We start from the raw sequence: 25,197 nt of genomic DNA on the forward strand, positions 1-25,197 counted from the left end.
TGGATATAACAGCATGTCATGTTAGTAAACAGGTAGGCACTAAACATTTGTAACACTCTAAACACTGTATGGTAACGGGTAGGCACTAAAACATTTGTAACACTCTAAACCCTGTATGGTAACGGGTAGGCACTAAAACATTTGTAACACTCGGAACACTGTATGAATATAACAGCCTGTTAATAAAGGGTTAGACAATAAAACGTTTGTAACACTCTAAACACTGTATGGTAACGGGTAGGCACTAAAACATTTGTAACACTCGGAACACTGTATGAATATAACAGCCTGTTAGTAAAGGGTTAGACACTAAAACGTTTGTAACACTCACTGTATGGATATAACAGCATCGTGTTGATAAAATGTTAGACATTCTACATGATGGAAAGCAGGGTAAAAAACATCACCCTGAACACTCAAATGCATCATGTTAGTAAAAAGGAGGATGGGGTTGGTACAGTACACACTGAAAACAGTAACTCTAATCCATGGATATATTACAACCATGTCATGTAGTACGTGAGAAAATCAAACACAGACACATTTTTACTATAGAAATCTACCGTATCTGATTACCTCTTTAATATGTTCCTCATTTATATTACATAGAATTACCGTACTTTCCAAGAATTCTCAATTTTAAAGCCTTATATTCATTTGCATCCATTACAATATTCGATAAAAAAAGAACCTAAAGACCTGTTACTTTTGGTTTTGAAAAGGCTTGTGTGTTGGCTACTGTATAGAAAACTGGTACGCTTTACCAACGACATAGAGCCAAACGATGGATAGAATTACACTTTTATATACAGATCCTTTAGACATTTGTAAGATCGTTCATGTTAAATTTTCTTTCTTAACCCTGTGTAACAATTATCCCAAACGTTATTTAAACACTTTTTTTTAAATTAACTCATGCAGCCTAAAAGTTAATAACTTCTTTAATGTACAATATGTATTTAAAAAATATTTCTGCTTTATAATGAAATTGAGAACAAATCATTTCTTTTTTTTAATTATACCTTCTTTATAAAAAATATACATGTATATTCATAATGTTTAACTTTTAAATTCAATATAGATTTATTAGTATAGTAATGGATCAGTAATGTTTTAGACATGACAAAATCTTTATTATTCTATCACATTATACAGCTTTTATAGTAACTTAATCGTTGCGATATTCTCCCATAATGCATGTCTCATGCGCACAGGAAGACAGCGATTACAAAAGATACGACCAGTCATTAATTACGTATTAAATCACAGGGAAAAAGATAACGTGTGCGATCTATTTCTTAGTAACAACAGAGTCGAGTTGATCCCGGATTTTTCCTAATGCATCCAACATGGTATCCAATGTCTGTTTGTTTAATTCTAAATCCACAGATGAATCGCAACTAAATTCTTTATCATCTTTTGCGTTCTCACGTGTCTGAAATAAATATAAAATTGAGATTTTAAAGAAAAACATTTAAAGAGAAATTACATATTTAATTAAGAGTAACTTCAAGTAAAAAATTGCTATTAAACACAAAATATATTATTATTAATTATTTTGAACTAGTTTTAAAAGATATTATATAACCAAAATGTCATTGAAATTTGAGATGGGCCTATAAACAAATTCATCATCTTTTAACCATGACAATAATATGTTATACTTCAGTGCGGTCACTAATTGTATTTTTATTTAAGGCTGTGTTTCCGCAGCCCAAAATGAACTAATAATTAACCTGTGGAAATAGGGTTTAACCGATGCCACTCAAGAAAAATTCACTAATAATTATCTCATTCAAATCAGATAATTAACAGATAAATGCAATAATTTTTAACCTTTGACCTGAAGGGCAAATTGTTGCAATGTGATTGGGCATCTGGTTGTTTGGTAATGACTGATAATGCGGCACTTTCTTGCTTAAAAAATTAAACGATAATTTTGTTTTGGCTGCGGAAACACGGCCTTAAACAATATACATTTTAAAATCTGGAGTGGTCCTTTAAAGCAATTATGCGATCAGATCTCTAGTTTTTGTTTTCATGCTTAATGGCAAATATTTTAATTGAGATTACCAAGATAACCACTTAATCCAGAATAAAATGTTTTAAGATTTTATAGTGATAACATTTCAGGTATGTTCATTGAAAAACATAATTTGATGTGTCCAACTGAAACAAATGACTTAATCGCTGCGAAACCGCATTTTCACGCTTAATATGAAGCATAAAGCATTTGATGCTACCTAATCCATGTAAACTTTCTCCATCAAAGTTATAAAAACAGTAATTGTAGTTTGATAAATAAATTAATAAAATAATAATTTCATCTGGTTTCAGTTTGGTAACATATTTACAACCATCTGAGAACGAATGGACACCAAGGCTATCAGAAAACCTTATAGTGGCTGTGGTGGAGTACAGTCGATCTCATACAACATATTAACTGATGAAGTTTAGCAGGTATATTTAGAAAAGTTATTTAGAAGATCTTTTTTTTTTCTCCTTTAGCCATCTCTTTCTTTGGAATTGCTATTGCTAACAGTAGCACACCATTATTACCACTAAACAAAAGTCATTAACATTTTTAATTGAATAGAAATAATTTATTAATTTTAAGTAATTTAAAGGATGGTTCATCAATATTTAAATAAGATTATAAGTGTTTTAATGGTTTAAAAACACTATTGTAGAATGGCCCAGGGAGCCCCTGGGGCACCGGTCCAGTTTAAATCTGTTAAATCTGATCAATTTTATTAAACTTTATTTAATAACAACTTTTTAAATGCAAGTACCTGAAGGTTTAGGAGACACGTTGGTACCGACATTCGAGAAATTGAATCGGAACACGTTTTTACATCCACTCTCCAATCAAAATCTACTAGACGTGGTAAGGACACTGAAACAAAAAAGAATTGTAGAAAATTGTAGAGAATTGAATATACTGTATATCCTTTAGTGTAATATAACTTTGGGGGTGGGACTATACCGTGGGAAAACCCTAGTTCAGGAAAAAATCATTTCTTGAAAAAAAACTGATCTGAACTGGCTAGAGAGAGGTCTACATCCAGACCAAAAGTCAATACTGGGACTATACCTGGGGATATGCATGTTTGTGTTTGTGAAACATAAAGTAGGGGTGGGATTAGACCCAAAGTGGGATTATACCTGAGGATATACGGTAATGCATTTTAGTTATTGATAATACAACAAAAAGCCTAATATTGTATTTAAAAGCGTTAGCATACCTTGGTTATTAATAGAACTTTTTCTCCAAGTTGGTCTGGAAAAAAAATGTTAATTTTTTTTTAAACCAATTAAATAATCAATCATTTGCCATTGATATGAATTATAAAATTGTATAACTGTAGATAGAGGGCAGTATATAGTATCATATTTTACAAACACCAAGTTGACAAAGTTCATAGCATTGGTGTCATCATCATATAATTTATAAGTGTACCCCCAAGATAACAAAAAACAATTCACTCTTCCAATCCCTTTCCAGGGGGGCGGATTCAAGGGGCCCATTTGGCCCAGGCCACCTCTAAATTTCACACATTGTAATGCAGAAGTTAGGACATCAAATAAAGTTCAATACTTCATTTCACTACTTTAGCCCATGAGCCCACCTTCCCCCTATATCAAAATCCTGGATCCGCCACTGCCTCCATTAATTTCTTCATTCAAATTCATTACTTCTGTCTCTCTTACATTTCTTAAATTGCAATTAAAATCATCCTTCCCCACCACCCCTATTTTACTGAACATTCCAATTGTGCGATTTTACAGATCATTATCTGAAATAAAACTCCGAAATACTTACAAATATTCAGCTATTATTTTTGACAATAAGTCTTTTAGACTTTTATGAAAATCACCTGAAATATATAAAAATATTTTATCATCATCACCAAACATTTAGATATTAAATTATCTTTTTTAATATCTAGCTTTAAGAACCAGGTAAATCATTTCTATTGACTATACTATACATTTCAATAATATATAATTTCCTTTCATAATTTTTTAGACAATAAGCACAAACTTAGGGATAGTTCAAATTACCCACTAAAATCCCAATCCATTGTGCACAAAAACGGTGCAATACAGTAGGTATAAATCAAAACACATTAATAAATGAGTGGAGGGATAAATAAAATTACCCACTAAAATCCCAATTCCTTGTGCACAAAAACAGTGTAATCAAGTTATAAATCAAAACACATATTTTATTTATGTATAGGAAACCTAATATTATATCTGAAATTCAAGCCTGTAGCTGAGCTTTAAATGTACTGCAAAAATATCTTTACCAGGAAATATTTCTTTAACAGATGTTACACTTGTACAGCCAATATACAGTGCATATTGAATGAGGGTGGCTAAAGACTGTAAAAGCTGTGAAAACAAAAAAATAAATATGCAATTATGTTTTTATTTTGTTGTGTTACATTTGACACACAGGTAAATTTAGTACCGTAAATTTATAGTACCGTGCAGTATTTTATAGTAGGGATGGAGTTAGGTGTTAGATGTGTTGAGTGGGTGGCATGGCAAAGTAAAAGGCGTTGAGTTTGTGTGTAACACCTTTAAAATAATTTTAGACATTGAAAGTTATATACATACTGTACAATGTAATTTACCTAGAACTTTCACAGGCTTATTTATGGCAATGCTAATTTTTGTGTGGTATCATTAGCTTTATAATTACTAAATGAAAGTACTGTAATGTGAACATGATTTTGGCTCACCTGCAAACTATCAGCTTTGTCAACTTCTAGGGTATTGGAAGTGTTCAAAATTACTTTCTCAGGATAACTCGAAGCATTGCGATAGGTAAATGAATTCTGGCACAATTCTATCACAAGCTCTTTTGCGTTAGCCTAGATGCAGTATGAAAAATAGGTTCAAAATAAGTAGTAGTAAACTTAACTAGACTAGTACTAGTAGGGACCCGTTTGTCTACTAGTAGTAGGGCCTACATACTGTACATGACATGATACAGTAAAGAGTTAGCCTACCACCAAAAGCCTAGTTAGCCTGTGTAGGCCTAAAACTAAATAAATATTAGTTATCTAGGCTAGACTATTTACTGTAACTAGCTAGGCTAGTAGACTAGTAGAAGTAGTAGTATATTATTAGATTAAGTAACATGTTCATACACAAATCCAATTTGTTATATTTCACACACACAAGGAGGCCTGGCCTCGGCCTAGCTTTTCCACGCCTGCCTCATCGCACCTAGTAGAGGTAGGCCTAGCCTAGGCCTACAGTACTATCATTACTCAGCAGGTCAGCATAGCTAGCTAGCTAGTAGGCCGGCCCTTTTAGTAGGCTCGCTATATTATACTTATAGCCTAGGCTAGGTAGGAGTCTTAATTTTGGGCCTAGGCTAGACCTAATAAACTCTCACAACATTAAAACATTATTCTAAACTTTTCTAAATTTATTACGAAGCAAATATCACCTTTAAAAGTAAATTTAAAACTTCAAAATCTGTGTCTGCCATTCTGAAAAATATTTTTGTTTTTCTCGTGATGTCATCATATGTCATATGTTTGTTTTGTTCTCCCACGTGTCGAAACGCGTTTTATTGGCAAATTATTAAACGCATTGAACTTTTTCGTTTTATCGTCACGCAATTACTACAAGTTAGAGATTTTCTATTATACCAAGGGGTATAAGAAATTACTCATCAAAACCATGTAACACAAAAATAAAGTACAGTAAATAAAATTTCCTTTTTTATTATTTTTCTTTGTTTATAAAACTGATTTTATCTATTTTTTCTAATTAATACTGTATAATAAAGATTAACATATGAACTGTTCTGTGTAAACTAATTCACCATCAAATTGTCATTGGGAAGAACGGTTACTCAAATTTGAATAGTACACAAAAACAATTACTAATATATAAATATTACCATTAATATATGTTTATATCTACAATACATAAAAATTCTTATTATTTATCTTTGTACCATAATTGTTTTATCGTATACAGCAGCAGTAAAGTTTATGAATGAATTTAGCATACAGACAACTTTCCCCTCCTTTGGGACATCCCTATTAAAGGGATACTTTGTTGAGGACAACAACAGGACACTGAGCTCGCCTTGTCAATATAGGAACTCATAACAGTCCTTTGATCTTATGTCTGGCTGCGACAAATACCAACAGTGCTGTACTATGTACATATTCTCTGTGGCATGTGGTGATGTGGGACTGATCATGTTGCAGCCACAGATAAACCCTTTGATCTCCAGAGAGCTTAGCATCCTGTTAGATTGCCTTGGTTATACTTTACTATCCAGGACTCACAAATACATGATTTTAATGTAATGAAGAGAGCACTGTAAATTAAAATTAATGATATTTTTTATATTTTTCCTTCTATTAATTTATTTTAATTTCAAAAGACATTTGAACTGAGAACATCTTATTAATAGCAGCCTTTCATTTATAGTTTACTAGAGTCATCTGGATTTAACTCGACAACTATCTTTCCTTCGCTCTTCTTCGAATACAAATACTAAAAGATAAAATTTAATCAAATCTTTGATTATAAAGAAAATAACTATGCATCTCATGGTGAGTTTATGAGGGTGACTAACACCTAGGTATCAACAAAATACTAGTATTATAAAAAAAAGGAATGCTAAATGTGTGCACACCAACTACCGGCTTCTTGTTGCAATGGAACCATTAGTTATAACTTTTACCCTGCAGTAGAACTGATAATGAACAGCATGTGATACTAAATTAACCAATCAAATGTCAAGGAGATTTCCCCTAATAAAAGACCACTTTAAACTAAACTTTTAAAACTAATACATTTTTTGTGTAGTACAGCCATGGACGGACAGACAATCCAACTGGATTACATTTACCTTCACCCTTCGGGGAGCAAGATAAACATTCCGACATAAATAGAATAATTTAAAGACCACTTCTAGTGATGGTCTTTAGTTAGAGGGATTCTAATAAAAGACCACAGCTACTAAAGATCACTAATAAGCTCTGTCTATCAAACTTTATGTGACAAAAAAAAGTGATGTGTCCATATACAGACATGATGACATCATATCATTACCATATTTGGGCACATCACACTTTTTTAGACGGCGCTTTAAACCTGGGTCCCAAAAGTGGAGGTAGACCTGTATACAGTAAACTCACCTTGACAGCGTCGACTACAGACTCAACTCCAACAAATTGTCCAGATGGGTTGTTCTTCCCATTATCCACAAATGCTTTTAGTTTGCCGGTTTCTGACATAGAGACCAAGCGTTTAAAGGATTCTGCATATCTATGGGTGTAATGGAACAACAAAAACCCACTCACACTGGCCGATTTTGATAACAGCTAAAAAAATAACAAGAAAAACATTTTCGCAAGTGAGTGGCTGAGCGGTTAAGATAGTGGAAACATAATTACGTAGCCATAACATCGGCAAGGGTTCGAGGCTCACTCGCTCCATGGGTCTGGTGGTAGTACAAGTCTTCTCAGATAAGGACTATAAAACGTAGGCTGGTCCAGTGTACACATCTAGCTCATGTGCACTTAAAGAACCTAGTACATCTTTGAGACAAGTAGGGGGTTACCCCGATGTACTAGTACAAACAGCCACTAACTAATCATAAATAAAATTGTAATGTAAAAGGCAATACATTTATTTTGGTACAAAATATCTATATCATACACTACGTACTAGAAATTAGTTACTTCTCCTTAAACCTCATGATCAAAAGTTGTGCCGTTTGAGATGGGACACCTTTTAATTCCCTTTTAGCCTTTGGGTTTTTTATTTATTATCTTAATGTAATTGTAACTAGTTTTTAGTGGGCCCTCCTATCACACGCCCCCTTGGTTTTTATTTTTTTTCATCTTCTTCATTTCACTTTGTTCCATTTTTTTTCATGAGATGAATAAAGAAATTGATTTGATTTGATTTGAATGTTAAGACGACAATTTTTTAAACCAAATTCACAATCAGATCGTCATGAGTTCACTAGATGCCGATAGTTCCGGTCATTGGAGAGGGGAATGGCAGTATTAATAATCATATTTTATAAATGTATTTTCCTCACTCAAATATAAAAAATGTGTAGTTACATAAGGTTTCAACAGAAGAAGAGAAGTATAGCAGTGTTCATATGTAATCATTCAAATAACATGCTATCATAATATGAACAGATTAAAGATAATAGTGTTATCCGGCAATATACGACCATAATTACCTTTTGAGAGCTTAGCAACATAATTGTTGGGTCAAATAGATAAAGACGACAACAAAACTGTGACATCATTACTAATCACATTTGGTATTATTGATATAATATTATTATGCTCGCAAAAATACATTCCCTCCAAAGTTGTTTATTAGAACTATTGATGTTTGTTATTGTATGTGTTACATAATATCTGTGTTCATAAACCATAGATAAATTCAGGGCAATTTTTTTATATGCTACAGGTAATAATAATATACTAATAATATACCACATTTATATAGCGCCCTTTTCATAAAAAAAAAACATGCTCAAAGGTATGATAAGTCTATGAAAAACCCACCAGATCCAGAATAGGGAAAGATGTGCGCATGTAGCTGTTAAATTAATTTATGTCCTGCACCCACTTGTTTAAAGTGGACGTGTTTCCAGCGGGTTTAAGGGCCAATTTGCCGGCGCTGGACCAAAACTGTGCCAAAACAGGTGTGAAAGACCCTTTACTAAGATAGGGAGCTCTCGTGTGTGAATACAGTACAACCTTAGGTAACCTTGATATGTACGGTTTTATTTATTTTATTATTATGATACAATTGCATTTGAAATTTATGCTATAGCTTAGTCTTTTATTAGCAAGATTATTTAGAAACTCGTAAAACCAAATGAATCAAATTTATAAAATTTAAGAGGGGAATTCCCTTTTAATATAGAAAGAATGTAGTAATTCTTTTGATTGCCTACAATGACACAAGAACAACATAATTATATATTATTAATGTTTCCAGTTTCGGTTAGCCCTAATACAGCCTGTATTAAGGGGACACCAGGACCCAACAAAATTTCTCCTGAGTAAGGGGTTGCCCATAGTGTTAAAGGTATATTGCCCCTTGTTCGTCTCAATGTAAACTGTATACCTTTATTAGGGGTGTAAGCTGCATAGGGGTTGCCCATAGTGTTAAAGGTATATTGCCTATTGTTCGTCTCAATGTAAACTGTATACCTTTAATAGGGATGTACGCTGCATAGGGGTTGCCCATAGTGTTAAAGGTATATTGCCCCTTGTTCGTCTCAATGTAAACTGTATACCTTTAATAGGGGTGTAAGCTGCATAGGGGTTGCCCATAGTGTTAAAACATACTGCCCCTTGTTCGTATCAATGTAAAATGTATACCCTTAATAGGGGTGTACGCTGCATAGGGGTTGCCCATAGTGTTAAAGGTATATTGCCCCTTGTTCGTCTCAATGTAAACTGTACACCTTTATTAGGGGTGTACGCTGCATAGGGGTTGCCCATAGTGTTAAAGGTATATTGCCCCTTGTTCGTATCAATGTAAACTGTATACCTTTAATAGGGGTGTACGCTGCATAGGGGTTGCCCATAGTGTTAAAGGTATATTGCCCCTTGTTCGTCTCAATTTAAACTGTATACCTTTAATAGGGGTGTACGCTGCATAGGGGTTGCCCATAGTGTTAAAGGTATATTGCCCCTTGTTCGTCTCAATTTAAACTGTATACCTTTATTAGGGGTGTACGCTGCATAGGGGTTGCCCATAGTGTTAAAGGTATATTGCCCCTTGTTCGTATCAATGTAAACTGTATACCTTTAATAGGGGTGTACGCTGCATAGGGGTTGCCCATAGTGTTAAAACATATTGCCCCTTGTTCGTATCAATGTAAACTGTATACCTTTATTAGGGGTGTACAGTATGCTGCATAGTGGTGTCCGCTGCATATTGTTAAAACATCTATTGCTTCTTGTTCTACCGCATTTCTTTATAGGATTATTGACTACTAGAGTATGCATTTGGGAAATTCCCTGTCTCTTGGTTATTTTATATCATTTATAAAATGTTATGTTAATAGAAACAGGCCCTTTAAGCACAAAGTTTTACAACTGTTCATTAGATTATAATTTACTAATAAATTCAGATAAATCTGTCACACTAACCCGTTGTGGAAGAGTATTGATCACGCTGGTAACAAAGCCTTTGTCAGATTCATACCCAGAAATGTAACCTATGACGATTAATCGACCTTTGAACCCAAGCCTGAAAAAAAATAAATCACTTATTTATTTATTTATATCTCTTTATGTCTTTAGGCACAGGTGGATAAGAATTACCAATAGTAACTTAATCACTGTTCTATTAGATAGGTGGTAATCCCCCTGATACTAAGGCTATTTTGTGAACCAGTTCACCAGGGTAACTCTACTGTACTATAGTTAAAATAAATTGAAATCTAGTGTCTGCCTCAGACATATTGGCTCATGCCTTTCCTCTGGTCAAGGTGAACACTACACAAGCCCTTGGTCAATGAAAGGACAAATCAAGGTGCTTTAAACAGTCCCGGTTTAGGCTGTGTTCGGACGTAAAATCAGTTACATGTGTAACTTTTCATGTGTAATCAGTGATCATTCGGACGATGAACAATTTACACGTGTAAAACTAACAAAAAATACCCAGCAGGGTCATATTTCATGCATCTCTTTACACTATTAAGGTCAAATTGCTCCTTATCTTGCGGTTAATCAGCTTGCGGTTTAAGGTGTAATTGAAAAATCCATCTTATCAGGTGGATTTTTGAAACAGCAAGTTTATCTCAAAATTTACACCACACACGACCATTACACGTGTAAATTGTTTCCGTCCGAACGGGCTCTTAGTTTCATCCACCATTCAGATGGATGTCGGCCATAAAAAAAACTGCAGTTCACACAGCACCAGTGTGGTAGTCGTATTATGTACTTACGATTTGATACATGTTTCAAATGTTGAGCCTCCAATTGATTCATAAACAACATCTATACCTCCCTGCAGAAAACAATTTACATAATGAAGTCATTATTGTTAAGCTCTGTTTCCATTGACAAAAAAAGTGTGATGTGCCCAAATTTGGTATGTTAAGCTCTGTTTACACTATCAAACTAGTTTTACAAAAAAAGTTTGATGTGCCCAAATATGGTAGCGATATGACATTATCGTGTCCATAAAGTAAAGTTTGATAGTGTAGATTGCTTTGGCTTTACAAATTTCATTGGATGGTGGTCATGTACCTGATCTAGTCATTTAATTTTCTCAAACTCATATTAAAGATTATTTCCTTTCAATATTTTAATATGTATTTCATTTTCATCAATTAAATATTTACAATTTTGTTGACATTTGACAAATGCATTATGATGTCATGAACTACCGTATGCTTGTGAATGAGATTTTTCACCGCAAACTTTAAATGAAAGTTTGATAGTTGTAATAACTTAATACTTGTGAGTGAGAGTAGAATGTACTCTAGTGTTCTTATACATACTGGATATTCCTGCATCAAAATCTCAGCAAGATTCTCTGTAGTGTAGTTGATAGGCCTGTCACATCCAATCGACTACAAAATAAAAAAAAAGATTTGGGATGTGGGATACACAATGTTTAACCACGGAAATCTAACAACAGGATATTGAGCTTGCTTTGCCAAAATAAGAACTTGTAACAGTCCTTTGATCTTATGTCTGGCTGCGACAAATATCAACAGTACTGTACTATGTACATATTCTACAAGGTGAGCAGTGTCTGTCAAGGGGTGTGGTTTTCTGATCGTGTAGCAGCCACAGATAAACCCTTTGATCTCCAGAGGTTTAACTGTACCTTTAAAAAGTCAACTTTTGATTGAGTGGAACATGTTCCAATCACATGACATCCAGCTGCTTTTGCTAACTGAACCTGTTGAAGTAAGAAAAAAAAGATACACATTTAGTTTCAGCATGTCATCGTATGTCGTACAGGAATTTTGGTTTATTTATTGTCCTATACCCATGATGGCAGAATGTTGTGACAGAAAAGATTAAACAGATTATCGGTACTAATTGGATTGTAAATTAATGTGTTTGTACTTCACACATCTTGCTATTAAATCATTAAATAACGTTCAAAGAGAAAAAAAATGAGTTGTGCATAATATTATATATGTATTTTTAATACTCAGTAAATTAAAGTTGCTCCTATTATTCAATACTTGACGTGCCAAATATTCAATACTTGAAGACTCAAAATCAATTTGAATTCATGTCCCAGATTTGTATTAATATCTCATAATAAATAAAAAATATAATCAGTATTTCCGGTTGATTGAAGAGATTAAAGAACTTATTGCTATTAAGGCTTTAATAGATGAAGAGTTAAGCCCTGATTACATTTCTGCTACACAAATAAATGAAACCAATTACAATAATTTAAGTGAGATCATGATTTGGTAGCTGATCTTTAATCATAAGTCACACATATCTGATGTTGTTTATCTAAAAATGTTACTTAAAAAAATCTTCAAAAAGTGTAAAAATCCATGATGCATTCACCCAATACTGTATCTGCGTATTTATCATAATTGGTTGTTTTTTAGGTTTTTTTAAAGCATAATTCAACAAGAATAGAAAACAATCTTTGTTGTTGGTATGATAATACTTATTGCAGGTCAAACAAAGGTATATTTGGATTGGGTGCCCTGAGTTCTTTAGAGTGCATGTGAGCCATATGGGTACATAGGACCTCTGTCTAAATCGTTATCCGAGAAGACTTGTTCTACCAGAACTATATATGGTCAAAGAGAGCCTTCAACCTGTGCCAATATTACTTTGGTTTGTGGCACATCTACCTTCACCGCTTCACTCGACAATCACTACGTCATGGTTTCTTATTGGAAATGGTTGTGTCGGAAAATTGATGGTGAAGATGCTGAAACTATATCAGTATAGAAATGTTTGTGAGAAAGGCCTATTCAATAGTTTAAAAATAAAGAGTGTACGTTTGTAGGGTACTCACAGCAAACTGTCCTGTACCACCAGCAGCAGCTACATAGGGAATAAAAAAAAAGATTTATACACCTTGGTGGAGAGAGTCAAAGGTAAGTATAGTGTCTTGCCTAAGGATATAAGCAATGCAACAAGAGTTGGATTCAAAATCGCGATAATCTAAAGTCCCTTCCTTGAGCTCAATCAATAATATGCAATCAAGCTCTAAAATAATTTATTCAGTCAGCAAATGAAAATAGGGCATATTTCTAATCGAATCCGAATTTTAGTAAAGCAAGATCACTATGCGATTCCAAGAAGGAAATGGTTTCTATGTGCTAAACTATCCAAGTTTTGGCATACAGTAGCAACAGAAATGTCTAGACATTTTCAACTTTATTTTATTTTCTTTCAACTGTACTGTCATAAAAAAAAATTAACAATATGAAGCATATTACTGTACCTGTAACAAGAACAGTTTCACCAGATTTTAATTTACCAAACTGAAAAAAAGAAAATTTTAAAGAATAGGAGAAGGATGTGGAGTGCACTGTTCTTTTGAAAAGTGATAAAATACTAATCTTTCACTCAAGAAAACCTCTATTAAGGGGACAAAGTTTCTCCTGAATATGTGTTTGCCATATTGTTTAAATATTCGTTTCTTGGTGAAGTGTCCCTTAAATAGGGGCATGTCTCAAATGTTGGTTCTGCTGTATCTGCAAAACAATTTCCCTTACCTCTTCTAAGCTGATGTCTGCTGTCCTGCCACTCACAAGGAATGGGACGTACTCAGCTTTAGCAGCTGGAATAGGAGTTGCAATAGAAGCTGGTACTAGCTATCAAATAAATAACAATATCAAAGATATTCAACAAGTCCTCTCATTATATGTTATGACGTAATCACCACTTGATACACTTGGTAAGGCTAGGTTGATGCACTGGGCTAGGTTTTATTAGTCTAAGGCTATTTCATAACCCAACCTACCTGCTTATAATGTTAAAAAATCTGTTGGTGTTTTAAGCACAAAGGAAGATGTAGGTTAGAGCCCAAAATGTTTTTTACTAGCCAAACGCGTTTTTTTATTAGCCCAAAGTGGTTTTTACTAGTGAAAAGTGGTTTTTACTAGTGCAAAGTGGTTTTTACAAACTCAAAGTGTTTTTTATTAGCCCAAAGTGTTTTTTTACTTGCCCAACATATTTTTTTTTACTATAGCCCAAAGTGGTTTTTATTAGCCCAAAATGGTTTTTACCTGTTCAAAGTGGTTTTTAATAGTGCAAAGTCATTTTTTCTCAGCCCAAAGTGTTTTTTTTACTAGCACGTATTTTTTTACTAGCCCAAAGTGGTTTTTACTAACTGTACAAAGCAATGTTTAAGAATACTTTACCACATATTCTGCAAAAGCACCATTCGTCATATAAGCCACTCCTTGTCCATGCTCAAATTTGTCAACATCAGTACCTACACCAACAACTTCACCCACACCCTAATAGTAAAACATATATATTAATCTTAAAACAGCTGTTTATTACAAACTTTTTCTTCACTTCATTTTGTTTATGTTAAAATAAAGTAAGCTTAGGCTGGCTGTGGAAAATGTTAGGCTGGGTAGCTTTAAAGTATAGATCTTAGGCTGGGTGTGGAAGACTCTCAAGGTGGGTGTTTCCATTGATGGGTATGTCTAGTTAAATTGAAAAGTAATAATGACCTCAAATCCTATGTCAAATGGTGGCTTTGCCGTCGGGTCATATCTGCCAGCAGTGAAGTTGATGTCAGATGCATTAATACCTACAAACCTGGAAAAAGAAGAGAAGAGCTCGTCACGTTCTGTAAATAAAAATTCTCATGTAATTTATATCTTTTTGTTCTTAATTACCTAGAAAGTGAAGCAACGGCTTTTCGGGATTGACATTATGAAAATTGCATAGCCTACCTATTTTTTACAAGAAGATCTTTTGGTCCTGGCTTTAACATTGGTACTGTCTGAAAGCTGGTAGCCTCTTTGAAATTTTGCGTCAGTTTTGTGACTATCATCTTTCTGAAGGTTCTTGGTAAAGCAGATGCCATCTTGAATGTCTATTGGAAATAAAATCATATCTAGGGATTAGGTGATGCAGATTCTCTAAGATTTAATTGATGCAACCCTGCCTTCAACCTGCAGTCACAGTGTGTATTTTGAAGGTGAGAGGTGTCCAATCTTTCACGACCAGCAGGGCAGTAGTATGTGACATTTAGACTCAAAAGTTTCAAATCATCATGAAAACGAAAGGATGCTAATGATACCAGGTAGCCTACAATTGTACATTGTAGAAATGTAGGCCTAGCCTAGTTCGGCAATGGAGTACTAGTAGGCCAGGCCTAGTACTACTAGTGGGTGTTTCTACTAGTCTAGACTCTAGTAGTAAGTACTAGGCATAGACTATATAGTAGGCTATCTCTCTCTCTAGACTAGGCTAGATGGAGTATTTAATGGGCCTACTACTAGCGCCAGACCCGTCCCGAGAGCGAGAAACAGCAGCAGCAGAGGAGAGTAGCTAGCTAGTAGGCCTAGCCTAGCCTAGGACCGAGGCTAGGAAGGTAGGCTAGCCTCGCCTCTACTAGTAGGTAGGCTAGTTAGACCTGGCCCGCTACTGATTATCGCCTGGTTGAGGCAGCCTCCTACGGCCTACTACTAGTCTAGCTTAGACCTACAGGCCTAATATTATACATAATTACAAAACTATTTTAAACTTAAAACCTTTTAAAACTTCCCCTTCTTTACTTGCACATTAACTTAAAATAAACCACAAAAAAATAAAGTCAACAAATCATGCACACGTGAGGGGGCGGGTGATAATTTGGTTTTCATCATCAGACCGTGACGGTTAAATGTGATTGGTCAGTTGTTTACCAGGGGCTGATGACGTTGTCTATTGATAAATGACTAAACAAAAAATATTATTTTTAGAATGAATTTCATTTACTTTAATGACTTTGCAATAATATATAAAACTAGACCATGCAGCACAGCATCGTTTGTCATCGATTGAAGATGTCTTGTGTTTCGTGAAAAAGGCATATATTGGCCTTATATTATACCATTCAAAAGAAGACGGAATTAAGTTCATTTGGCCCCTTAAGTTAATTAAAATAATGTTGACGTTCTATATCTACAAATAAGTAGAGACTGCTTCACTTGCCAAAACGACGATTGGAATATACCTCGGAAATCAGAATAGGCGTCGTACTTTATGTCCTTCAATTATAATTTCCTAATATTAATTAAGAAAAATTAACTATAAAATAAAGGTTATAAAAACCGCTTATGTCAGATTATTTTTCAGAAATGTGTTGCAAGGTATCGGTTTACGAACGCAAACTGAACTGACAATGATGATATTGGTTCAATTATGATAATAATTTATTGGAATCTTCACTTTTACAACAGTGTCACTCTTTGATGATAAAGGTGCGTCCAAAAAAACTTACAATTAAACAAAATAAGTGCAAAAAATTATAATATAAATCATTGCCATTGCCGAGAATAAGAATGTTGATTAAATCTAAATTTTAAAAATAGATAAAAAAGATTAGGCCTAAGTTCCAAAACTTCTAGAGTCATACGAGAAAGTGCATAATGGTTTCTTCTTCATTTCTGTTGCACAATTTACAACAACCATTAGCATCAGGCATTTGACCATTTAGATGGGTTTTTTTTTCAATCGCAGCTTAAATGTTAACGATGCTCCTTCAAAGTCAATTTTATCAAGTTAGATATTTAGTTTATTTTTTATACAGTATAATTCAATTTTTACCGTCTTCAACCTAAATGAGAGAGAGCTCTTTCATAATTGGTATTAAAAGTCCAGTGGGTATCAAAGTTACCATTTGGAATATATCAGAAAATATATCACGTGTACCATCACAATTTAATTAACGTAGTATGCAAAAAAAAATGCGGTTATCAATTCTTCTTCTTCTTCGTATTTGAAGCCAACTTCAGATGTGAAGACTCTGCTCCTCCAACTCTGTTTTGCTAGCTCTACTGTATTTGGTTGTGTGGTATTATTCTATGTATTTATTCTTTTACAGAGAGAAACTGACTCTCTGGTCATATTATTTAGGGGGCTCCATAGGGCGGCCTATATCATTCGGATCTTTCACAAAGATCGAACCAAAGGAAGTGTTTCTTAAATGTTGGTGTCTTGACGCAACGCAAAGAACGCAACGAACGCCGGCGGCGGTCGCAAGATTTTGGCAGTGGATCCTAGCGTTGCTCAGTAAGTTTGTTTGTGTAGTGATTATTTAGACCTGTTACGTTAAAGATGTATTGTCCGACTTTTATAGGCAATTTTTCTTTTTTTGAAGTTAGTCACTTCTGTGACACCAAATAAAAAAAACCAAAAAACAAACAAAATAATCATTTTACTTATAAAAAGACAAAGTAAACGATTAATTTTAACCCAAAACTCATTGTCTGACAGACAATTCATTGTTTTTTTAAACTTTAAATTACATTTTTTCAGGTAAATAATTTATTATGTGACATTAAAATGCAGGCCCGTATCCAGGGGGGGTGCGTTGGGTGCAGACGCACCCCCCCCCCCCCCAAGTCCCAAAAGGTCCACTATTTCCTCGGTTGGTATTTTTTCTTGTCTTGTTTAACTGAAGACAATATCATTATATATATACAAAATTTACATTATCAATGGTATACAAACAAAAATATGCTAATATAAAATGAAAAAATACCGGTAATTAAATTACGGAATCTGAACTGACTACAAACTCGATGTAAAACATGCGCAGTCGATCATGTGACGACAACCAATAGCTTAGCGCTTCATGTACGCGGTACGCGGTACAGTGTTTGCTGGAGAAATACAGACAACTTAACCGGCGGTAAAGACGTGTCTGGAATACAGACACTATCGAATACGGCGCCTAAACAAGGCAGGGCCGTAACCAGGTTTGACGGCGGGGTGGATCGTTAAGTTGTTTAGTGGAACCCCAGGCCCGTATCCAGGGGGGGTGCGTTGGGTGCAGACGCACCCCCCCAAGTCCCAAAAGGTCCACTATTTCCTCGGTTGGTATTTTTTCTTGTCTTGTTTAACTAAAGACAATATCATTATATATATACAAAATTTACATTATCAATGGTATACAAACAAAAATATGCTAATATAAAATGAAAAAATACCGGTAATTAAATTACGGAATCTGAACTGACTACAAACTCGATGTAAAACATGCGCAGTCGATCATGTGACGACAAGCAATAGCTTAGCGCTTCATGTACGCGGTACGCGGTAAAGTGTTTGCTGGAGAAATACAGACAACTTAACCGGCGGTAAAGACGTGTCTGGAAATACAGACACTATCGAATACGGCGCCTAAACAAGGGAAGGCCAACTCAGACAGCGTCGTCGGGGAGCCTAGCCCCGTTCGCGTTCACTTCATATAGCTTCAGCGCCTAGAAAACCACGACGTTCTATTGACCGTGAGAGTACGTCAGAGGGCTAATATGCACTTTTATGCATTCATTATTGCCAGCGATCTAACTTACTACTAAACATTAGCTAGGTACGCACTTGTCTGGCGGTATCCCTTTGTACGAATCGTTCAACGTTGGGTCGAGACGCGTGATATCAAGTTTCATCCAGGGACCAAAATGTGTAATGTAGTTATTTTCCAGACGAAGTTTACCGACGGTTACCGAAGGGAACACGTGTACTTTTTGTCGGGGAATATAATATACAGTAAAAAGCGTTCGCGTTCACTTCGTAGCTAGCTTCAGCGCCTAGAAAACCGCGACGTTTCATTGACCGTGAGAGTACGTCAGAGTGATATTATGCACTTTATATGCATTCATTATTGCCAGCGATCTAACTTACTACTAAACAATAGCTAGGTACGCACTTGTCTGGCGGTATCCCTTTGTACGAATCGTTCAACGTTGGGTCGAGACGCGTGATATCAAGTTTCATCCAGGGACCAAAATGTGTAATGTGTTATTTTCCAGGCGAAGTTTACCGACGGTTACGTCGTGTACTGCGTCGACGTACGCTACACTACAGCAAAAACGAATTATTGGTTATCCGCACTTGGCGGATAACCTCTTGTTATTGTCAGGATCTTTTTTTTTTTTTTCGATATTCTTCTTTCTTTCCACGAATTTTGTTCGCAGCGTATCTCTAATTCTAGCCAACATATGATTCTATAACTTTGTTATAAGATTGGCCTGTAGCTGTAGATGTGCAGGACATTTTTTTTTTCGAATTTTGAGTCGCGCAGCGTAAGTTACGCGCGATTTTATGAATTTCAATGATTGATCATAGATTAAAAACTAAAAGTCATTTTGTATTGAAACTCGGTGAAAATTTAAGTCATATCTTGCGCAAACTTTCTATGGATTAAAAATGGCATGTTTCAAATAAAGTTACGCGCGCACGTGCGTTTAAAATTTCAAAATGCGAAAAATTAATTTCTAATCAACTTTCTACGCGTTTCAGGTCATTTTGAACATTTCAAAAATTCCCACACGTGCGCAATTTTTTTACGCGCGCGTGCGCACTTAGCGCAAAAACATCTTTTTTTTGCTTGATTTTTGTTTTTTCAGCCTTTTCTAGTAAATTTACCAATTTTCAATCAATTTCGACTTAAAATCACGTCATACGAGCACGTAGAATTGAACAATTTGCGCGCGTTTTTGATGAAAAAGTTCAAAAATTCGTCAAAATTATACCTTTTTTAAAACAGTCATAGATTCTAAACTCCGTGGTGAACTTTTTTAAAATTTCAGATTCTGGAAGTAGATGAGTTGTAAATATCAAATCATGCATCGATATGGCTAACCGGACATTGTGACGTCATTGTATGGCCACTCGAATATAAAATATAGGATTTTTGTCTCTTTCGCATAGCTCATCACATTTAATAGAGCGCATCGCCACTTATCCGTATTCCATTTCCCCCCATTTTGTTATATTGTCTAGGCCAATCAATTATCTTTCACATAATCTACCATTTTTTAAATTGTGATGACGTCATCATGTGCAAAAGCGTCAATAACTTGGGTCCCTTATTTTCACCTATTCTGCACTGTATGTAGTACGTATACAGAATATAGTGTATACCGTATATATTTTGACGTGACACAAAATAGAGAGCGTACTAACATTATTTCAATGGCATAATCGTTTTTCTGCGCGCAATATTCTAACGTACGACGTGCACGTGGCCTTTGCGCTGCGGATAACCTAACTCGTCCGAAGTGACGAGTTCAAATCTAGTGTTAATTGTTCTTTTGTTCACCAATTTTTTAATTTACAAGTAACCTTCTGTACCGTGGGGCATCTAAAATAAATTTTTCATCCATTACTAAACAAAAAAACATGCCATTTTAGCTTAGCCAACATTATAGCTATAGTTATTACATTTTCACTATCCTGTATGCCATGAATTTCTCACCACTCGGAAGTCCAGATGGTACGCATGCATACACCTGGGAGGAATAAACTTTTTTCCCCGACTGAAAAAGGTCTACGCTTGCGTTTTTTAAGCCTCTAGGCCTGATGTTTCCAAAGTATAAAATGCAATTTTTTGAAGACCTGCAGCTCTAGTTTTAAACATTTTCTTAGCTCAGCCCCAACAATAAAGCTGGTCATATTTCGAAGAACAAGAAGTACATTTTCCGGGACCTAACATCTCTATTTTTCAAACATTTCTTAGCTCAGTCACAACCCATGATAGGGACTTATATATTTTTTTTCATGTTTTGAGGTATAATAAGTCCAATTTCCGGGATCTCCAACTTTATTTTTCTAAATTTTCTTTGAACTTTTATTTTTTAAATTGAAAAATATGGATTGAAACAGTCATCGCGCATCGTTTTTTTTGCACGCAGTATTTTATTTATGCATTATAAAAAATGGAAAAAATGGCTACCCTAAAAATCTGATTAAAAAGACCTCAAATGACGCTAGAACGCGTTGCTTCCGGGGGCTTCGCCCCCTGGACCCCTACCGGGAGCCCTTGGCGGCCCCTGGCCCTCAGCCTAGTGATGCTCGCTTCGCTCGCATATCCCCCTCGTTGGGGAATGTAGCCCCCGCGTCGGGAAGATCCTGGCGCCACCCCTGCTGAGTTGGCCTCATCATGAAAGCGTTAAGTTCTGGTGTCCATCGTTCAACTAGCCCAAGCCACAACAGAGAGTCTTACATCAGTCTTTAGAACGTCAAATAACGCCAATTTTTCCAGGGCCTTCGGCCCCTGACCGGGGGCCCTTGGCGGCCCCCTGGCCCCCAGCCATTGTTGCTCGCTTCGCTCGCACCCCCCCATTATAAATGCTGCATACGGGCCTGAACCCAGGGGCGGATCCAGGATATTGAAATAGGGGTGGCGTAGCTTTGCGAGCGAAGCGAGCAAACATTGGCTGGGGGCCAGGGGGCCGCCAAGGGCCCCCGGTCGGGATCCAGGGGCCTACGGCCCCTGGAAATTTTTGGCGTTCTAGCGCATTGTAAGTCGTTTAAAAACGATTTACAAACATCTCATAATGTCATTTACCAAACACTCTAAAGCTCGCAAATTACGACATGTGGAATATGCAGCTGATACTTACCTAGGGTACCAAAAGCAAGCTAACAACTTGCCTGTACTTTACATCTAAATTTTTACAACGCGACGATGTTTTTCACCGTATATTTATAAACTTGTCCTAGCCTAGGCCGGTATTATTTTTTTACACGCGCGCCAGGTCGATCGCGGTCACTATACTTCGCATGCAGCTAAAGTAAAATGACGTCACGTTAAAGCAGGTCGTCACAGAGTCTCATGCATATTAATGAAGCAAACTTGCTGAGAGTGTTTTCACCACGCAACACATGCGACGCGAGATTTATCGAAACTCCGAGCCATCGACTGACGGTTATGTTTTTGACAATTAAAATAACGGCATATTCAACGACCTGGTTTAAACGATCGTTTAAAAAATAGCGGTCGGCTCGATTACATTTTTTTTTTAGTGATTTGAAAAAAACAAAACACCTCTTTTGTCATATGATGTCATCGCGATGTGTTAATGAGAATCATCGACGGGAAAGCAAATAAAACAACAAGGGTCATGAAATGCTGCAGCATTGTTAATATTTTAATAGTAATACGTTTTAATAAAATTGAGCCCTAACGGGATAATTTTCATAGGCATACAGTCCTAGCCTTTGTTTTTATTGTACTTAATAAATGGGCGCGTAGTATAGTAGCACTGACCATGTGGCTTCATCAACTCTATTGATCGTCTGAGGTACCGCTACTCTACAATACGGGAGTGACAATCACAAAGGATGCCGACCTGCTTAGTGGAACGCGACCAAGCTCGCCACGTGGCTTTTATCAACTTGCTCCTTTTACACTTATTCATATTCATATTCATTTATTATCCAGAAAAAATAATACAAAAACAATACAAAAAGCATATATAACATAGAACAACAACAAGCAGAGAAAAAGCGCAGAACACTATCCTGGCGGATTGTCAAAAAGCAAAAAAATATCGCTATAAAAGACTCTCCTGATAGTGCTGGTGGCAAAATAACATTAACAAGGATAAACATTTAACAACCCGGTAACATAGAATCTATATAAAACAGAATAAAAATTGCAATCATTATAAATAAACATGTCTGTTATATATACCGGAATCTCATCCCACATCCGTGGAAATGAAATAAAAACAGAATAAAAAAAAGCATTAGTACGAGACTTCTCATGTCTGAAAACAAGTTTCTCACTTCTACGTTCAACAGGTTTAGGTAGCAAAGCACCATCAATTAGGAAATCTGTACAGAGGCACTTCACAACAAATTTAACACGGATGAATTTAAGTCTATTATAAATCGTGGGTAATTTTAGAGTCCGTAACCTTCGTTCGTATGACGGCCGCATGTCATAATCCATGTGAAAAAAACGTGGGAAGCATGATCGTGTAAAGCGTCTCTGAACAGATTCAATCTGATTGATGGTGCTTTGCAGAAATGGAAACCAGACAGGTGAAGCGTATTCAATTACAGGCCTAATGATAGACTTAAATAATTTAGGAAAAACGGTCTGATCATTGGTTCTAACACACCTCTTAATAAATCCTACAAGTTTATTGCATTTACCAGTAGTCAGAGAGATGTGTTTATTCCACTTCAAATCTGAAGACAAGGTAACACCAAGATACTTGTATTCTGTTACACTTTCTAGTACTTTATTATCAATTTCATAATGAAAATACTGTTTTACTTTCGATCTAGAGATCGACATAACCTTACATTTACTGTTATTTAGAGACATATAATTATCATTGCCCCATAGGGATATGGCAGTTAGATCGTCTTGAAGCTTCAAACAATCATCTTGATTATTTATTACTCTGAACAACACAGTATCATCTGCATATAATGCAATATTTGAGTTAACTACTGATGGGAGCTCACATGTATACAAATTAAAAAGAATAGGTCCCAACACGGAACCTTGAGGTACCCCCGATAATACATCTTTCCAATCTGAAAGTGAACCTTTGAATAACACTGCTTGGCTACGGTTAATCAGAAAAGATTGTAACCAACTCATGAGCTTACCGGCAAAGCCATATTTTTGTAGCTTATTAATGAGAAGTGAATGACAAACCTTGTCAAAAGCCTTGGACCAATCTAAAAACACAGCATCAACTCTTGGCGGTTTGTTTACATCTAAACATTTAGCCCATTGGTGGTAAATTGTGGCAAGCTGTGTTACACACGATCTTTTGTTACAGAAACCATGTTGTGTGGAAGGCAAAAGGCCAAGGCCATTCTTAGCTCAGTCACAACTCATGATAGGGACTTATATATTTTTTTTCATGTTTTGAAGTATAATAAGTTCAATTTCCGGGACCTCCAACTCTATTTTTCTAAATTTTCTTTGAACTTTTATTTTTTAAATTGAAAAATATGGATTGAAACAGTCATCGCGCATCGTTTTTTTGCACGCAGTATTTTATTTATGCATTATAACAAATGGAAAAAATGGCTACCCTAAATCTGATTAAAAAGACCTCAAATGACGCTAGAACGCGTTGCTTCCGGGGGCTTCGCCCCCCTGGACCCCCACCGGGGGCCCTTGGCGGCCCCTGGCCCTCAGCCTAGTGATGCTCGCTTCGCTCGTCGCATAGCCCCCTCGTCGGGCAATGTAGCCCCCACGTCGGGAAGATCCTGGCGCCACCCCTGCTGAGTTGGCCTCATCATGAAAGCGTTAGTTCTGGTGTCCATCGTTCAACTAGCCCAAGCCACAACAGAGAGTCTTACATCAGTCTTTAGAACGTCAAATAACGCAAATTTTTCCAGGGCCTTCGGCCCCTGGACCCTGACCGGGGGCCCTTGGCGGCCCCCTGGCCCCCAGCCATTGTTGCTCGCTTCGCTCGCACCCCCCCATTATAAATGCTGCATACGGGCCTGAAATGACATATTCAACAAAAAAATTGTAAAAATATATTTCATGGCGACAATATATTTTAGTTGATTATGTATGGCTACTATTTTATCGTTCCGTTCGTCGGATCGGAATGTTTATTGGTTATGTCTAAGGCAATGGATACCCGTGAGGTGTGGCCCTAAATTCCTGTGTCAGAAGTAAGAAGAATTAATTCTAAACATAATTTCTGGGATATCATATTATTAGATAATGAAATGTTTCTGAGAATAGAACATATCCGATCCGTTCGGCGAACAGTTTGCAATCCCATTAATAACGTTGATTTTTTTAATTTTTAGGCCTAGTGAATATTTAGATCATCAATTATTTATTAAATAAAAGTAAACTACTTGTTTGAGGACGGGAAAGTGATCGGTAATTTTGCTATCCATATTAATAAATATTAGGCCTACTCGTGTGAGGACGATTTTTTGCCCTTAATCTGGCTCTATTTGTAAGTACCAGTGACACTGGTACCTTATTTATTAATATTACCATTTAGGCCTATTTTTATTTTAATATTAAATTTTATTTCATTTTACCACCAGAATTTTGTAGTGCCAGTTTTACGACCGCACGCATTGCTTTAAGCCCCTGCCATTCACACCCTAAGCTGTGAAAAAATAATTCGAAAGTACTGTAGTAGTCTTGTATGTCCAGCAGGCAAGTGATCGAATATCCATTTTGGTATGCCGAGTACAACTCGTTTTTCCGCCG

At 35.8% G+C, this 25,197-nt stretch overlaps 2 protein-coding genes across 2 annotated transcripts; both read right to left on the reverse strand.

The window, feature by feature from the left end:
* Window positions 1–564: 564 nt before the first annotated feature.
* Window positions 565–5,538, reverse strand: LOC140054500 (COMM domain-containing protein 9-like). Its single transcript, XM_072099507.1, has 7 exons — window positions 5,468–5,538; window positions 4,752–4,883; window positions 4,314–4,398; window positions 3,824–3,878; window positions 3,246–3,280; window positions 2,793–2,896; window positions 565–1,435 (listed from the first exon to the last, which is right to left on the reverse strand). Exons 1-7 carry the CDS (start codon window positions 5,507–5,509, stop codon window positions 1,292–1,294), a joined length of 597 nt encoding a protein of 198 aa, XP_071955608.1. The 5' UTR covers window positions 5,510–5,538; the 3' UTR covers window positions 565–1,291.
* A 249-nt stretch (window positions 5,539–5,787) lies between these two features.
* Window positions 5,788–15,807, reverse strand: LOC140054142 (prostaglandin reductase-3-like). The gene is made up of 13 exons (XM_072099026.1): window positions 15,746–15,807; window positions 14,942–15,084; window positions 14,717–14,804; window positions 14,396–14,494; window positions 13,748–13,846; window positions 13,474–13,513; window positions 13,042–13,070; window positions 11,872–11,946; window positions 11,540–11,611; window positions 10,982–11,043; window positions 10,179–10,278; window positions 7,182–7,367; window positions 5,788–6,534 (listed from the first exon to the last, which is right to left on the reverse strand). Exons 2-13 carry the CDS (start codon window positions 15,073–15,075, stop codon window positions 6,463–6,465), a joined length of 1,056 nt encoding a protein of 351 aa, XP_071955127.1. The 5' UTR covers window positions 15,076–15,084; window positions 15,746–15,807; the 3' UTR covers window positions 5,788–6,462.
* Window positions 15,808–25,197: the final 9,390 nt, after the last annotated feature.

This window comes from Antedon mediterranea, chromosome 7 (genome assembly GCF_964355755.1).
Source record: "Antedon mediterranea chromosome 7, ecAntMedi1.1, whole genome shotgun sequence".
Classification (NCBI taxonomy): domain Eukaryota; kingdom Metazoa; phylum Echinodermata; class Crinoidea; order Comatulida; family Antedonidae; genus Antedon; species Antedon mediterranea.